The sequence below is a fragment of the Dendrobates tinctorius genome, unplaced genomic scaffold, assembly GCF_039654945.1.
Source record: "Dendrobates tinctorius isolate UK_male_01 unplaced genomic scaffold, ASM3965494v1 ptg000067l, whole genome shotgun sequence".
NCBI classification, from domain to species: Eukaryota; Metazoa; Chordata; class Amphibia; order Anura; family Dendrobatidae; genus Dendrobates; species Dendrobates tinctorius.
This window is the reverse complement of record NW_027361735.1, coordinates 4,308,123-4,326,262: the sequence shown is the minus strand read 5'-3', so window position 1 is coordinate 4,326,262 and position 18,140 is coordinate 4,308,123. Positions and strand designations below refer to the sequence as shown.

Here is an 18,140-nt window from a genome sequence, read left to right as displayed (position 1 = left end):
GGTCGAAGCTGAAAGACCTCTGTAAAGTCCTTCAGTGTTTTGAGGAATGCACATGGCTGGTAAGCGCAGATGACGCCATCCTAAGCATGAGCATCCCACTTATGCGTCTGCTCATGAAAACTTTGACGCACCTTAAGGAGCAGGCTTCTGCAGCCAATGTTGATGAGGAGGAAGAGGAGGAGGGAATCCTTGATGACATTCAGCCATTTTCTGCTCAGGGACCTGATGGGGATGATTACTTAGGGGAGGAGGATGCATCTCATGGGGCAAGTGAAAATGTTGGCGTGCCAAGGTCTGGTACAGGGTTTGTGCGTGACTGGAGGGATGTGGATTTTCCAGAAAGTGCTCCTCCAACCAGCACTCGCAGTGCATCATTGACAACGGGAACATTGGCCCACATGTCAGATTATGCCTTGCAGATCCTAAAAAGGGACCCCCGCATTGCCAAAATGATGAACGATGACGACTACTGGTTGGCCAGCATCCTGGATCCACGCTATAAAGGCAAATTACAAAACATCATGCCACAGGACAACCTTGACCTAATATTGGCTAATAAACAAGCAACTCTGGTAAATCGGTTGCTTGAGGCATTCCCAGCACACAGCAGCGGTGATGGTTCTCACACGAGCCGTACGGGCCGGGGGCAGCTTGGCAGAGGTGTTCGTGGTGCACACAGCAGAAGTGGTGTTGGAGACAGGGGTTTCATGACAATGTTGTGGACTGATTTTTCAAGTACCGCTCACACAACTGGTAATACTGCATCGATGGAAAGTGACAGGAGACAGCAGTTGTCAACTATGGTTACAAACTACTTTTCCTCCCATATCGATGTTCTACCACACAGGTCATTCCCCTTTGACTATTGGGCCGATAAACTGGACACCTGGCCTGAATTGGCACAATATGCCTTACAGGAGCTCGCTTGCCCAGCTGCAAGTGTGCTATCGGAAAGAGTCTTCAGTGCAGCTGGATCAATCCTGACAGAAAAAAGGACCCGTCTGTCAACCCAAAATGTGGATGATCTAACCTTCATTAAAATGAACCACGCATGGGTTTCCAAGGATGTTGTCCCACCTTCCCCTGATGACACATAGGGTGACAGAAAAATGGCTTGCTTTGGTCCACCTCTTCCTGGGACTTGACCTATTTCACCTTTTGCATCAGCTGAATGTCCAACATCAACATATGCCACTTTTTAAAACTCCCTAACTGTGCTGCCTCCCCCCCATGGCCGGGGTCACCACCTAGCGCACGACACCGTGCGAGTGCCGTTGCCCTGGACAGGTGGGTAGGCCGACTATTGGGCGCGGGCACTGGCACAGGGTCCCTCATAGTGCAATCAAGTGTCTCTGACGGTGGTGGTGCACACCCGCCGTCAGACACACCACCGTACTATGAGGGGCCCAGTGCCAGTACCGACGCCCACGAGTGGGCCCCCCTTGCTTGGCAGGGCCCCAGCATTTGCAATCTTTACCTCTCCCTGCTCCTCCGCTGTGTAGTCTGGGCCGTCAAATCCATACTGTGCCTGACACCGTCTGAGCCTGCCTCCTGATGTATAGACATATATTTTGAATGTGTACGCTATCCATACATGTTATCCGGGGATACGGTACCCTTTCTAACCTTTGTGCAATCACGTGCAATCCATACTGGGCCTAGCACCGTCTGTGCCTGCCTCCTGATGTATAGACATATATTTTGAATGTGTACGCTATCCATACATGTTATCCGGGGATACGGTACCCTTTCTAACCTTTGTGCAATCACGTGCAATCCATACTATGCCTAACACCGTCTGAGCCTGCCTCCTGATGTATAGACATATATTTTGAATGTGTACGCTATCCATACATGTTATCCGGGGATACGGTACCCTTTCTAACCTTTGTGCAATCACGTGCAATCCATACTGGGCCTAACACCGTCTGAGCCTGCCTCCTGATGTATAGACATATATTTTGAATGTGTACGCTATCCATACATGTTATCCGGGGATACGGTACCCTTTCTAACCTTTGTGCAATCACGTGCAATCCATACTGGGCATAGCACCGTCTGTGCCTGCCTCCTGATGTATAGACATATATTTTGAATGTGTACGCTATCCATACATGTTATCCGGGGATACGGTACCCTTTCTAACCTTTGTGCAATCACGTGCAATCCATACTGGGCCTAACACCGTCTGAGCCTGCCTCCTGATGTATAGACATATATTTTGAATGTGTACGCTATCCATACATGTTATCCGGGGATACGGTACCCTTTCTCACCTTTGTGCAATCACGTGCAATCCATACTGGGCCTAGCACCATCTGTGCCTGCCTCCTGATGTATAGACATATATTTTGAATGTGTACGCTATCCATACATGTTATCCGGGGATACAGTACCCTTTCTAACCTTTGTGCAATCACGTGCAATCCATACTGGGCATAGCACCGTCTGTGCCTGCCTCCTGATGTATAGACATATTTTTTGAATGTGTACGCTATCCATACATGTTATCCGGGGATACTGTACCCTTTCTCACCTTTGTGCAATCACGTGTAATCCATACTGGGCGTGAGAACGGCTGGCGCGCTGTTAAGCAAGCTACAGCACCTGTGGTTTGCACACGTAAGTTTTTCATTTTTTCAGGAATGACGGTTAGGCCTAATTCCGGAACTGCGGTTGACCTGCACTTACTGGGAAATCATCGTTCGCGGGTAATAATTGTAATCACAGATCCTCATCACTAACGTTGTTCAGCGGGTTATCTGCACCTGTAAGCAACAAACGCTGGCCTTTTCAGTGTAGCGCACATGCAGCCACGGACATGTAAGGGCATGACACACCAGTTATTGGCCAATCTCATGTGCCAGAGCCTCACGTGTCCCTCTAGTAAGCCAGACTCGGACCGCGGGGCATGACGGAGTCTCGTTCGTTAACGGAATTAAGCTTGCAATGTGTGCATCTGTTCTGTAGCTGGCATGGTTGAGGTTGCCCGTGTTGAGTCAAATTACGCCGTAGGCTCCACTCCTGGTGGTGCCCTTCTGGACATTCCTTTAAGGTTCAGCTTTGCAACCATACTGCCCACGTAAAACAAACACTTTGCCTTCATGAACGCTGTTTGGAGGGTCATGACTCGTGGGAATAACGCCGCCCAATCAGTTAACCTGCTAGAGAGATCCTTCGTTGCTCCCAAGCATGACATCACACTCCCTAGGAGGAAGGTAATGCCACTGTGGCGACCATACTCCTGGGGGCGACACAAGTGCACTGATGCCCAGCCACTGCTCGATGAATCTGCTGGTACATTGACCCAGACCACTACATTCCCCTCGCACACTACCCGGCCTGAATCTGACCCTGATGAAACTCAGGTTACCCTTCCCATATACAGTTCCATCTTACACGGTGACAAAGAGGAAGCTGCAGATGAAAGTGCAGGTTCGGCCCACCCGCCATCAGACACACCACTGTACTATCAGGGGCCCTGTGCCAGTGCCATCGCCAACGAGTGGGCCCCCCCTGCTTGCTCAGGATCACGGCACTTGCAAGGTTGAAATACTGTGCAGTGAGATGGAAGATGGGGACGACGAGGAGTCCAGACTATTACAGGGATTCCCTAGCGAGGAGACTTATTTGATTGTTTTCAATGTTGGGACAGCAATTTTTGGGGAGCACTATACTCTGGAGAATGATAGATGGGGCCCACCATACACTGGAACATTCCAAAGGTGGACATCAGACACTGGAGCAGCATTTACAGGGCCCATTATACACTAGAGCATTAGAAATGGGGCCCATTATGTTTGGAGCATTATTTGGGCCCATAAGACAGTGGAGCTTCATCCATGGGGACCAACATATACTGTAGCATTATGTGGAGCGCATCATATACTGTTTCAAACATTATATGGGACCAATGATTCTGTATGGAGAAATAGATGGGCCTCGTCATGAGATGTAAAAAGTGAAGTATTTGTCATTGTACTATACCACTATTTCTCTGCCGTATCGGAGCATCATGAGTTGTGGTACGTGTTAAAGGGGCGCTCTTTCGCCCAAGCACATGAAAATCTGGAGCCAGCCCTACCCCCCCCACAACTTTAGCCAAATAACCCCCATTTTTCAGTGCGTAACTAGTATTATGAAGTAAATTAAGGTTGACAAGCTTAAGTAATAAGAATTGATGCTTTTGGCATTCAAATGGGCACTGTAGGTGTGTTTCCTGTCCTCCTCTCACTGCCGACTTTTATTCCCCATTGACTTACATTGGGTTTCGTGTTTCGGGACGACCCCGACTTTTCCCTATAATCGGCCGATCTTGCTTGACCCGACTTTTGGAAAAGTCGGGTTTCACGAAACGAAACTCGACCCTAAAAAACCAAAAGTCGCTCAACTCTAATTATGACTATTGCATCATAATATTTATCTTTTATATTCTGTTGACTTACACCCTATATATTTTTTACTCACATCCCTCTTTTGCTTATATTGAGATTTATAGGTTCAGTCACCTCACCTAAACAAGTGAGTCTAATTGCATTGATTATAGAAATAAATTTATGTATCCCCTGTGTTTATGGGTAAGGGCTCATACTCACTTGCGAGAGACTCGCACGATTCACATGCGACTCCCTCGCATGAAAACCTGGCACTGCCACCGGCACTGGGACCAGAGCGTGCGGCTACATGTATTTCTATGCAACTGCACGCTCCGGTCACAGTGCCGGTGGCAGTGCTAGGTTTTCATGCGAGAGACTCGCATGAGAATCGTGCGAGTTTCTCCCAAATGAGTATGATCCCTAAAACCAACTCCTGATGCTATAAAATCAGTGGCTGATTGATAAATGACATTGAGAGGTTGTTTATATGGGGAAGTAATAATAATACCTACCTTAGGTGGAAGCGAACACGACGCATGCGCACGATGAATTGCATCTGCATCCCAGCAGCATGGAGGGAAACTCCGCAGCGATTGCGTAAAATGACACTCGCCCCATGTGTGTGGTGAACCGCACTTGTGTTCCACCAACACAGGAAGTGGTTGCCGGGATTACCTGTAAATGCCTTAACTTGATGTCTCAAAGGAAGGGGATGCGGTAAGGTGTGAGTATGGCGGACACTGATTCCCTGGCTCTCGCTGATGGGCACTATTCCAATGCTGTCTTTCTGATCTTTTACTCTAAAGATATAAGATAAGTACTGATCTTTTTATGGATCTATGCCAGTATGTTCTCCTCATGAACCAAATGGAGGGGAAGCTACTGGGCTTTCTTTGTATGTTATATAATGACAGTAGTAAGGGAATATTAATCCTAAAAACTGTATTTACTTGGAATTTAGGGATATATGCAAACCCTTTGGGTGCGTATATTAAGGCACCTCTCTTTCCACTGAATTAGAATTTCATTACCCTTTATATTTAACCTGGACTATGTGCAATATTGAATATTGATATCTGCCTGTAATTTGTAATCTTTCTTTTTCTTGTGGTATACTGAAACTAATACTAAACCAACTTAAGGCAGAAATTATTTTTGGATATATACCTATCTAATTTCCCCAGTATAACTATATTATTTGTGAAAACTATTTTTGTCTGTTTCTCAGCTATACAAGCCTCTCTCTCTGATACAGTACACATACCATATGATATATCAGAAGCAGAGTGCTTTGTTGACCTGATTATAAAGATATGGTACCTTACTGCTGAGCTCTCTGTAGCCTATATCTTTTCAACAGGGTCATATAGGGTGAGGGAGGGGTAGTCATCGATGAGTGGGGGTGCCACTGTACACTTGGGCAATCTTCTTTCTCCCTCCTCCCACCTCACTATACAGACGTTTTTACGTGACTGTTGGAGTTATGATCATTTTTTAGACGATGAGAATGAACAGTCAGCGGAGCGCAAGGAATACAAGGGCAAAGTAAATGTTTCTTCTTTAGTTCACAAGGCGTTTCGACGGCAACCCTGTCTTCATCAGGTGGCAGTTGCCACCTGATGAAGACGAAGTTACCGTTGAAACGCATTGTGAACTAAAGAAGAAACATTTACTTTGCCCTTGTATTCCTTGCGCTCCGCTGACTGTTCATTCTCATCGTCCAGTTCACTCTCCTTCATTGAAGGCGTACGGCTGGAGCTGCAGTGGTTCACTGATTTCCGTTCACTTTATTTATCGCCCTCCTTGCGCTCCCTAGTGACCGCTTTAGCTATTGACTTCTTTGATCGTTTTTTTGGTGTATATGCATAATATTTTTAACATTTAACATTAAACGTTATGTTTTATATGATTTATCTTTGTAAAAATTTGGTACTTCAGTTGGTGATTCAGTCTCAATATTTGCTACTTTTTTACTAATACACAGTGATTTTTTTTTTGGGCTGTACAATAGCTTTTTAATGACACATCTAAAAGTGGTTTACAAAAGTAAAATGAGCATCCTCATTTAAAGATCTCTGGACACTTCTGCTCCAATGTTGTCTGATGCTGCATTCATGTCCACGTCCTGCTGCGGCTCGGAAATCAAATCACACATGTGACCATTTCATCTAGTCCTTGGTTACAATGATGACCTAATAAAGCCAGTGATTGGCTTTAAGAGTGATATGTCCATCTGTCAACACATTAATCCCATAGCAGAAAATAAAGACCGACCGAGAGATAACATGGCATCATCACACTAAGAGCACCAGGGGATCGGTGCTTTTATATTTTTATAAACCTTCCTAGAGCTGTTTCAAAGCACCTCTAGACCAAATGAATGGCGTCTTGTTCCCTATACCCTTTGAGTGATTTTAACCTCCCTCTTTTGGGGCCCAAGATGCCTTGTTATTGTGTGTAGACAATGACCTTTGACTTGTCTGGTTTATTATGATTTTTTTGAACTGTGGTCCCATCATGACTGTCAGCTTAATATTGTTACTTTGTGAAGGTTGCTAATTTCTCATTAAGTTAATGTTGCTCTTTGTTGTGCTGAGAATTTCTTTCACTTAATGTTATAAGTCTTTCTGTAATTTTTCATGCTACACTATGATGTGTGGGCTGTTCAAGGGCTCTGGAAAAAACAGCACTCAGTAATATGATATTAAAAAAAAAATTAAAAAATGTTGTTGAACAACCATTTTAATTTGACATCAGGATTAATCTCTAGTTTTAGTGGTGCAGATTGAAAGAGTATACTTAGACTATAAATATTTGGATCTGATGATCAATTGTCTCAACTTGTTTTTAATTATTTCCTATTAGAATTATCAGGAATGATCGTGGTCCATTGGGTTTTTTATTGAAAAGGATAGAGCAGCATATGTATATTATAAACAGAGCCAAAAGGGATTAAGCTCTGGACACACTGGCTTTGTGGCTTTGTTTTTATAGGATCTATGAGGGATATGAAAGATTAGTTCAGTTAAGTCAGATTAGATTAGTTGTGATATATTATAGTATGATCTTTTTTTTCAATAGACTTATAGTGGATCCATGAGTAGCCCCTTATAGGATCAAAGAGTGAATCTATCTAGAACAGATTTGAACACAAGCATATGCTGGTGCAGATAACGTTTCACATATAATTACTTTAGAACTTGTTCTGGAGGCTAAATAAAAAAGGGCAGCAGAGCAGGCAACCACAAAACCCTCATACTAAAAGTTGAATGCTTGCTAAAATTAAAAAAGTTCTATGGGTGCCCTTTAGTGATGATCCACTGTGCTCGTTACTTGAGATTTCCGAGCATGCTCGGGTGTTCTCTGAGTAGTTTGGGCGTTCTCTGAGATTTTGTTTGTGTCGCCGCAGCTGCATGATTTGCGGCTGCTAGACAGCCTGAATAAATGTAGGGATTTCCTAACAAACAGGCAATCCTCACAAGTATTCAGGCTGTCTAGCAGTTTCAAATCATGCAGCTTTGGCGACACAAACTAAATCTCCGAGCACGCCCAAACTACTCAGAGAGGGCCGAGCATGCTCGGAAATCTCAAGTAATGTGCATACTAGATCATCACTAGTACCATTGTGATATTTTAGGGCTTTATTATTCATAGAGTTTATATTAAAAGGGAAAAGAAAGAAGAAAGTTTAAGTTCCTAAATTAGTAGAAGTTTTCGGTATTTAAATGCATGCCATGATCTGGATATTCAATCAAACAAATTGAAGGAGAAATCAGTGCAAAATAGTTTCTTATCTGGTAGACAAATTAGGGTTATACTTGAGGCCCCATCACACACAGCGATCTCGCTGGCGAGATCGCTGCTGAGTGACAAGTTTTGTGACACAACAGCGATCTCACCAGCGAGATCGCTGTGTGTGACAGCCAGGGCTGCCACTAGGAATTTCGGGGCCCCATACTGGCAACATTTTCGGGGCCCCTTGAAACTCCGCCCAGGCTCCACCCAGCCCCGTCTCCACCCCTCGAACCTTCCAAAGTCCCACCGCTCTCTTGGAACAACTCCACTTCTGCACCATGTCCTCACAAATCACACATTAACAGTTCCCATCACCACATACATAGCCAGCAGCTTTTGTTTTAGCCAAAAGATTTTTTAATCCACCACCACGACAAAGTAGACTCTTTTGGCCGGGCCCTACTCTACTGTAACTTACTAAACATTTGCTAAAATATCCAATACAATTTATGAATATTTTTATTTATTTTTCCATTTTTAAAATTACCAATAATGCCACATACAAGGGACAAATACCACCGCACCATGACCAGCCACCATATTACCACCACATGGTGAACTAAAATCCCATATACAAGGAACAAATACCATCACGCCATGACCAGACCACATTTTACCACCACATAGTGACCGGGGCCCCACTCCGGTCATTGGACCCTATCCAGTAAGGGCAGTAATACCCTGATAGCGCCCCTGCTTAGGTCAGTGGGTTTGGGAAGAAGGATACTTATATTATAAAGTTTTCGGGAATATAAGGAATAATTAAGGTATATAAAATAATTGTCCAGCTGAAAAAAGTGTATGGCCGGGGTCACACGAGTGATGATTCTCTCATGTGAGAGAATTAGCTTAATTATGCTACTGACACTCAGCTCAAACTCTCATCCAAGTGTCATCTGATTCTCTTGCATGAGATAATCAGAGCACATTGAGAAGACAGGGAACTTAATTTCTCCATCTTCTCCATTGTCTGAGGTCGTGGATTCAGACTGCACTCAGCTGACAGCTGCACGGCATGCTGCAGATTATTTTTCCACAGACGAATTCGGTCTGTAGAAAAAATCACAGATCTGCGATGCCCCATAGTATTACACTGTGCCGAGTGTTATGCAATAAAACATCACATAGCACTCAGCCGTGTTATACGCTTGTGTGAGCGAGGACTAAGAGCCTTCATTTCCCCTGCAGATCTTCTCATCAGCCTCTCATGCTGGAGTCCGGCCTCAGTTACTTTTCTGTTAGGCTGGTTTCACATTTGCGTTAAAACAACGCTGCGCCTTGCGTCGTTAAGCCCCGCCCCGAGCCGGCTCCCTGCCCGCCCCATCCGGGATCACCGCCTATTTTCGCATTTGCACGCATGCGATCAGCGCACCCTATCTTTAGCATAGGGTGCGCAGATCATGCGCTGCCAGTGTGAAAGTAGCGTGCTGCGCACTTTTGACGGTGCGCCGTGCGCGCCGAAATGCAGCATGTTGCCGAAAGTAGGCGGTGATCCCGGATGGGGCGGGCAGGGAGCCGGCTCGGGGCGGGGCTTAACGACGCAGGGCGCAGCGTTGTTTTAACGCAAATGTAAAACCAGCCTAATACTGTGGAATTTTTGCATACTTTTAGGGTGTGTGCACTTGTTGCGGATTCTGCTGCGGATTTTTCCACACAAATTTCACTGAATCCGCCAGTAAAATGACCTGCATTTTACCTGAGAATTTTCTGCAGATTTTGTGCAGATTTCCACAGCGTTTTTACACTTGTGGATTCCTATAATAAAAGAGGTGTAAAAATGCTGTGGATCCGCACAAATAATTGACATGCTGCAGATTTAAAGCCGCAACATGTGCACAACAGTTTTGGTTTTAGATAGACTTTTGGGCTATGTGCACACGTAGTGAAACATGCTGCAGATTTTTCTGTGCGGATTTGGAAAAATCCACAGGTCAAAAGACTTGCGGTTTACCTGCGGATTAGCCCTGCGGTTTCACACCTCACAATGGAGAAGGTGTGAAACCGCTGCGGATTCCGCATAAAGAATTGACATGCTGCGGATTGTAACCCACGGAAAAATCCACAGCATGTGCACTGCGTTTTTCATTTTCCATTGAAAACAATGGTACTGTACACCGCAGCTCAGCTGCTGTTCCACAGAGCCAAAACCGCTGCAGATCCGCAGCAGAATCCGCAACATGTGCACATGGCCTAAGGGTACAACGCAGCAGAATCTGCCATGTGTGCATATACCCTAACATATACTGTGTTTGTGATTATATATATATAGTGTGTGGTTGTGTTACATAACATCTCTGGGAGATGCTATAAATCCTGATGAGCAGTGTCCTGGCCCCCTGTCCCCTCCAGAGAAGGATAAGGCTGTTGTGCCCCCTCTGCCCCTGACAGGACACCACAGCTCCATTCTGAAGACTGAAGTTTTTTTCACATAAGTTTGGAGAGTAAATGCAGGGAATCCTAAGAGGGGGCTGCTGTCCTGTCAGGGGGCAGGCTGTGCTCAGCGGTCTTATGCTTCTCTGTAGGAGGTGAGTGGGAACTCAGCTCTGCTGTTATCTTGGTCTATAGCTGATACAGGCAGGGGTCAGACTCAGGACATAGCAGCGTCCTTCCTTGGTGAGTGGCTGCTGTGCTGATAGTGTGACTGACGCTGTCACTGAGCACACAGCCCACTCACTGAGGATCCATCTGCTACAGGGGCTGGACTACAGTAGATCCTGGCAAGACACTGGCCATACACTTAAACAACACAGGCTCAGACACTCACCGGGGGGGGGGACTGAGGGCTGCACTGCTGCTCAGTGACTCGCTCCAGACTGTGTGATGGGAGAATACTATAACTGCACTGCAGTAAGCCCGCGCTCAGCCAGGATTGGTTGCTGGAAAGTCCCGCCCTCCTGTTGCTCAGCACTGGCTGCCTCTCCCAGCTGTCTGTCACAATGACTCCTGCTTCCTCCTCACACTCAGCGCTCCGGTTTATGAAAATTCTGAGCGTGGGGCCCCTCCAGCTCCCGGGGCCCCTTACACCAGTAAGGCTAGTAATGCCCTGATGGCGGCCCTGGTGACAGCGATCAGTGACCGGCCCCCCTGCCGGTATCGCTGATCGCTCTGGGAAACCTCTGGACTTTTCTTTGGTTGCTGGTCTCCCGCTGGCCAGCACCCATCGCTGCGTGTGACAGGCGGGAGACCAGCGATTTGCTGGTAACTAACGTACACATCGGGTATCTAAGGGACAGCACAGCAATGCTGAGCGCGCGACGTCGCTGTGTTCTTTAGTTACCAGCGCGCTGATGCAGGGAGCTGGTAACTAATGTACACATCGGGTATCTAAGGGACGCACGTCCCTTGGATACCCAATGTATACTTTAGTTACCAGCTCCCTGCATCAGCGCGCTGGTAACTAACAAACACAGCGACGCCGCGCACTCGGGTCGCTGTGCTGATCGCTGGTGAAGCTGTCTGTGTGACAGCTCACCAGCGATCACATAGCGTCTCACCAGCGATCCTGACACGTTGATATCGCTGGTGAGTTGCTATGTGTGACTCCAGCTTTAGATTAAACTGACCTGATGTATCCATTGAAAAAAGCATGGAATGTGAGTATTAACTGCAGCAGATCCACGGGTCAACCACTGACCATTAGAACATCAAAGCAAAGGATTTTTTTGGATGGTTTCCGCTCTGCTGGATGAACTGAGACATATATCAAGGAAGATGAGTTAAAAAGGTAATGGTTTATTTGACACATTTCAAAGTAGACGTTACTTCTTCATCTGGATTGACCACATGTCCAATTCCTGAGGAAGAAGTTAACTGTACTTCGAAATGCGTCGAATAAACCACTACCTTTTTAACTCATCTTCTGTGATATACATCTCAGTTCATTCAGCAGCGTGGAAACCATCCACAAAAATCCTTCCCTTTGATGATCTGGGTATTAATACTTGAAAAAATTGCTGCAGTGGCATTGGTTTTTCAATTAAAAATTAGGTACTTGCGCAAATTTGATCTGAGCTCCTGATTTTATGTGTGCCTCCCTTCAAAAATTATTTAGGCATAAATACTGAAAAATATCCTAATCATTTCACCATATGACATTCGTTGAAAAAATGCTATTTCTTTTATTGTATCTATCGAATTAGCAGCATGTTTGTGACTGTCGTATTTATCACTCACTCACAGATGCCTATCCCAAATCTGAAATCATTTATACATGGAAAAAGGGTCCTCTGTATTCAGTTGAAGTGCCACAAGAGTCTTCAAGTCTTCTACAGTATGATCTTGTTGGACAAACTGTTTCCAGTGAAACATTGAAGTCTAATACAGGTAACTGAGATTGAATCGATTATTTTAGGTAGAATCTATTAGCATTCCTTAAATCAAATTTCAAGTGAATATTTTTTCATTTGTATAAAAAAAGATAAATAAAAAAATTGCAACGAAAAAGTAAAAAAAAAAAACTGAAAAAAATAATATACACTACTCAAAAAAATAAAGGGAACACTAAAATACCACATCCTAGATATCTTGGAATGAAATATTCCAGTTGCAAATTTTTATTCATTGCATAGTGGAATGTGTCCTGAATAGTGTTGAGCATTCCGATATCGGGTATTGGCCGATATTCGCTGTATCGGAGTTCCGATACCGAGTTCCGATATTTTTACAATATCGAATACCGGAATCGGAAGTTCCCATAATGCAATGAGCCAGTTGTGTTACACATGTTAACTAATGGCATGGCTGTGATTGGCTGCTGAAATGATGTCATCATGATGCGCGGTCTGTGCGGGCCTGCCGGGGGCCTGTGCGGGCCTGCCGGGGGTCTGTACGGGTAGCCGGTAGTCTGTGAGGGCCTGCCGGGGGTCTGTGCAGGCTGCTGGGTGTCTGTGCGGGCTGCCGGGGGTCTGTGCGGGCCTGCCGGGAGTCTGTATGGGCCTGCCGGGGGTCTGTGCGGGCTGCCGGGGGTCTGTGCGGGCCTGCCGGGGGTTGGGTGTGTGCAGGCATTGTCCGATGGGACTACAAGTCCCATCGGGCTATGCCTGCTACAATGACAGTGATTGACACATTAGCCAATGATGGGACAGTAGTAGTCCCATCATCCGGCAAATGTGTTGAATGTAAAAAAAAACATACATACTACATACATACTACATATATACAGCATTCATACAACATACATACATACTACATACATTCTTCATATATACTACATTCATACAACATGCATACATACTACATACATACTACATATATACTACATTCATACAGCATACATACATACTAGATAATACATAATACTACATATATACTACATTCATACAACATACATACATACTAAATACTACATAGATACTACATATATACTACATTCATACAACATACATACATGCATACTACATACTTACTACATACATACAACATACATACAACATGCTACATACATACAACATACATACAACATACATACTACATACAATACATTCATACATTCATACAATACATACATATATACATACTGTACAGTACATATAACATAGAGTACATACTCACCATCACTTGTCACTTTGATCCCCGAAGCCAGTGTCATCTGTAAAAAATATTAAAATAACAAACAACCAATATACTCCCTGATCCACAGAAATCCACGAGTGTCCCATGACGATCTCCTGCAGTGCATCACTGAGAGGTTACTATAGTTCACTGGTCTCACTTTATGGCAAAAGCTGCGTGGGAACTTTCTCACACAGCAATGCCAAAAGTGAGACTAGGGACTATTTTTTTACAGTGGCGGAGGAATACAGTGTGGAAGGATGCCTACCTCCCGTCATTGTATTCCTGGAGCCCCTAGAGAGCGATCGCATCAGCTGATGCTGCTGTTCTCCACGGGAGATCGTCGTGGGACACTCGTGGATTTCTGCGGATCAGGGAGTATATTGCTTGTTTGTTATTTTAATATTTTTTACAGATGACACTGGCTTCGGGGATCAAAGTGATAAGTGATGGTGAGTATGTACTCTATGTATATGTACTGTATGTCTATATGTATATATTGTATGAATGTATGAATGTATTATATGTAGTATGTAGTATGTATGTAGTATGTATGTTGCATGTCTGTAGCATGTTTTATGTATGTTGTATGTATGTAGTATGTACTATGTATGTATGTATGTTGTATGAATGTAGTATATTTGAAATATGTATGTAGTATGTATGTATGTTGTATGAATGTAGTATGTATGTAGTATGTATGTATGTATGTTGTATGAATGTAGTATATATATGTAGTATGTATGTAGTATGTATGTTGCATGAATGTAGTATATGTGTAGTATGTATGTATGCTGTATGAATGTAGTATATATGAAGTAAGTATGTAGTATGTATGTATGTTGTATGAATGTTGTATATATGTAGTATGTATGTAGTATGTATGTTTTTTTTTTTTACATTCAACACATTAGCCGGATGATGGGACTACTACTGTCCTATCATTGGATAATGTGTCAATCGCTGCCATTGTAGCAGGCATAGCCCGATGGGACTTGTAGTCCCATCGGACGATGCCTGCACACACACACAACCCCCGGCAGGCCCGCACAGACCCCCGGCAGGCCCACACAGACCCTCGGCAGCCCTCACAGAACCCCGGCAGGCCCGCACAGACCCCCGGCAGCCCGCACAGACCCCCGGCAAGCCCGCAGACACCCCCGAGAAGGCCCGTACAGACTCCACCTGCACACACGCACAGTCTCTGCCCACGCACCGCCCACACTCTTCCCCCCTCCCAAACTGGATGTGCAAGTAAAGAAAGGGTTTATTTTCATTCCGATATTTGTGCCCCATTGACTTGCATGGGTTTCCGGTATCGGAATCGGCGATACCCGATATTTTTGGGGTATCGGTCCGATCCAATCCGATCCGATATTTCCCGATATCGGAAGGTATCGCTCAACACAAGTCCTGAAAAATAAAACATAACAATTTTCAATGTAAATCAAAATGAATATCCCATGGAGGTCTGGATTTGGAATGATACTCAAAATCAAAGTGGAGATCAAATTACAGGCTGATCCAACTTCAGTGGAAATGCCTCATGACAAGGAAAAGATGCTCAGTATTGTGTGTTGCCTCCACGTGCCTGTATAACCTCCCTACTGTACAACGGCTGGGCATGCTCCTGATGAGGCATTGGATGGTCTCCTGAGGGATCTCCTCCCAGACCTGGACTAAAGCATCCGCCAACTCCTGGAAGTATGTGGTGCAACATGACATTGGTGGATAGAGCAAGATATGATGTCCCAGATGTGCTCAATCGGATTCAGGTCTGGGGAATTGGCGGGCCAGTCCATAGCTTCAATGCCTTCATCTTGCAGGAACTGCTGACACACTCCAGCCACATGAGGTCTGTCATTATCCTGCAATTGGAGGAACCCAGGGTCAACTGCACCAGCATATGGTCTCACATGGGGTCTGAGGATCTCATCACGGGAACTAATGGCAGTTAGTCTACCTCTGGTAAGCACATGGAGGGCTGTGCGGCCCTCCATGTGAAATGCCACCCCACACCATTACTGACCCACTGCCAAACTGGTCATGCTGAAGGATGTTGCAGGCAGCAGATCGCTCTCCATGGCATCTCCAGACTCTGTCATGTCTGTCACATGTGCTCAGTGTGAACCTGCTTTTATCTATGAAGAGCAGAGGGTGCCAGTGGCGAATTTTCCAATCCTGGTGTTCTGTGGCAAATGCCAAGCATCCTGCATGGTGTTGGGCTGTGAGAACAACTCCCATCTGTAGACGTTGGACCATCCTCATGGAGTCAGTTTCTAACCGTTTGTGCAGTCACATGCACATTTGTGGCCTGCTGGAGGTCATTTTGCAGGGCTCTGGCAGTGCTCCTCCTGTTCCTCCTTGCACAAAGGCGGAGGTAGTAGTCCTGCTGCTGGGTTGTTGCCTTCCTACGGCCCCCTCCACATCTCCTGGTGTACTGGCCTATCTTCTGGAAGCACCTCCAGCCTCTGGACACTACGCTGACAGACACAGCAAACCTTCTTGCCACAGCTTGCATTGATGTGCCATCCTGGATGAGCTGCACTGTCCGAGCCACTTGTGTGGGTTGTTGAGTCCGTCTCATGCTACCACAAGTGTGAAAGCACAACCACCTTTCAAAAGTGACCAAAACATCAGCCAGAAAGCATTGGTACTGAGATGTGGTCTGTGGTCCCCACCTGCAGAACCACTCCTTTAATGAGGGTGTCTTGATAATTGCCAAAAATTTCCATCTGTTGTCTATTCCATTTTCACAAGAGCATGTGAAATTGATTGTCAATTAGTGTTGCTTCCTAAGTGGACAGTTTGATTTCACTGAAGTTTGATTTACTTGGAGGTATATTCTATTGTTTAAGTGTTCCCTTTATTTTTTAAGCAGTGTATATTTTAAAGTGTGAATTAATTTGTAAAGAAATAAAGTAATATTTATATCAAGGGCATGGCCAAAGCGACTGGTAGGACATGTGCCTGAAGTGCAGATACAGCTGAGAGGAGCACGAGTGCCAGCCAAAAAGTATGCCTATAACAGCCACATAAGTCTACGCTCATCCGCTGCGCCACAAGCTGCTTTAGTCCTGTAACTCCTACAACAGTTGAAAAACACGGTTCTTTTTTAATTGAATGAGCCTGTACATTGCAGTGGGTGGTCAGGAAGAACACTATGCAGCAAACTTTTTAGGAGTACAAACTTATGACAAACTCAAAGCAGGGATAAATGTGTCACAAGGAATTGAGCAAAGTGTTCCTCGGACCTTTTGGAGGCATCCCATCCCTTTAATCCATCCCCCTAAACCCCACACCAGACATCAATCAGGGGGCAATAAAACTTTCACCCTCCTTTTCAATGAACTGCTCCAATATTTACTGTCACAACTGTTTTCTCCCCTTCCCATATTGATAGTTCTGCTTCACGTCACTTGTCTTATTTACTTGTCTATTCTATGTTTCGTTGTGTATAAATATCTGACTCTTCAGGTATTGTTTTCATCTCTGCCTGATGAAGAGACCTGAGTGGTCTCGGAAGTTTGCTACTTGTTACCATCTTTTTTATTTGCCATTAAAAGGCATCAACCACTGAGAACTTTCAAATTTTAAAAGCTTTGCACCTACTGGCTAGCACAGTACAAAGATATATTTTTCCTAAAATTAAGCTGTACAGTTAAATTACCCGATATGGTATTTGTGATCTACTCTGATGTTTTCAATCTATTATACAGATTCCTGCAGTGCTGCTTGTACGTTATGACTACTCAGTATTTTCATGTGATTAGGCAGCTCGCTATAAAACTAAATTGAAAATAATCTGGCAAGATCCCAGTGCATTTAGACTGCAATCAATAGCTGCTGTGTATCATTTATGGTTCTTTGAAGTGAACCTAGATGTGGTAATATCATGTTATATAACCACTAAGTAACTAAAGAGAAAATGTATAACTTAGCAAAAAATGACAAAACTATTAGTACAACATAAAAGTACATATATTTTATAGCAGTTGATTGACTTATGTAGGTCCCTACTCTAAATATATAAGCCTTTCAATTTCATGCTACGGCTTGCACCATGTGCTATACATAGGAATTCCTATCCTAAGTGTAGGAATCTGTACATAGGTATGTTCCCATAAAAAATATGCTCTTTGATATATGGGGTTGTGTAGAGCACCATATATTGTTCTTCAAGATGATTGTAGCTAAGCTTTAAGGATGGAATCCCAAGTGGTAGCAGCCATTTGCGGCTGAAATCGCGTCCACACGTGGTGGCCAATGGTCCAACGATTTTGTAGATAAAATGATCAATTGATGCAGCTATTGGCCATTGTAAGTAGGTGCAATTGTGGATGCAATCAGCATCCATATAAGAGAGCGCACAGTCAAGGGAGTCAAAGGAGCTCCATGTCCCATCACATAGTGAAATGC

The 18,140-nt window shown here is 44.5% G+C and overlaps 1 protein-coding gene across 2 annotated transcripts in view; it reads left to right on the top strand.

The window, feature by feature from the left end:
* GABRA6 (gamma-aminobutyric acid type A receptor subunit alpha6) overlaps nucleotides 1–18,140 on the top strand; it is a 52,178-nt gene that overhangs the window by 13,475 nt on the left and 20,563 nt on the right. For both annotated transcript variants that reach the window (XM_073581010.1, XM_073581009.1), the window contains exon 6: nucleotides 12,351–12,494. In XM_073581010.1, coding sequence (XP_073437111.1) covers nucleotides 12,351–12,494 — 144 coding nt within the window. The remainder of the gene's footprint in view (nucleotides 1–12,350; nucleotides 12,495–18,140) is intronic.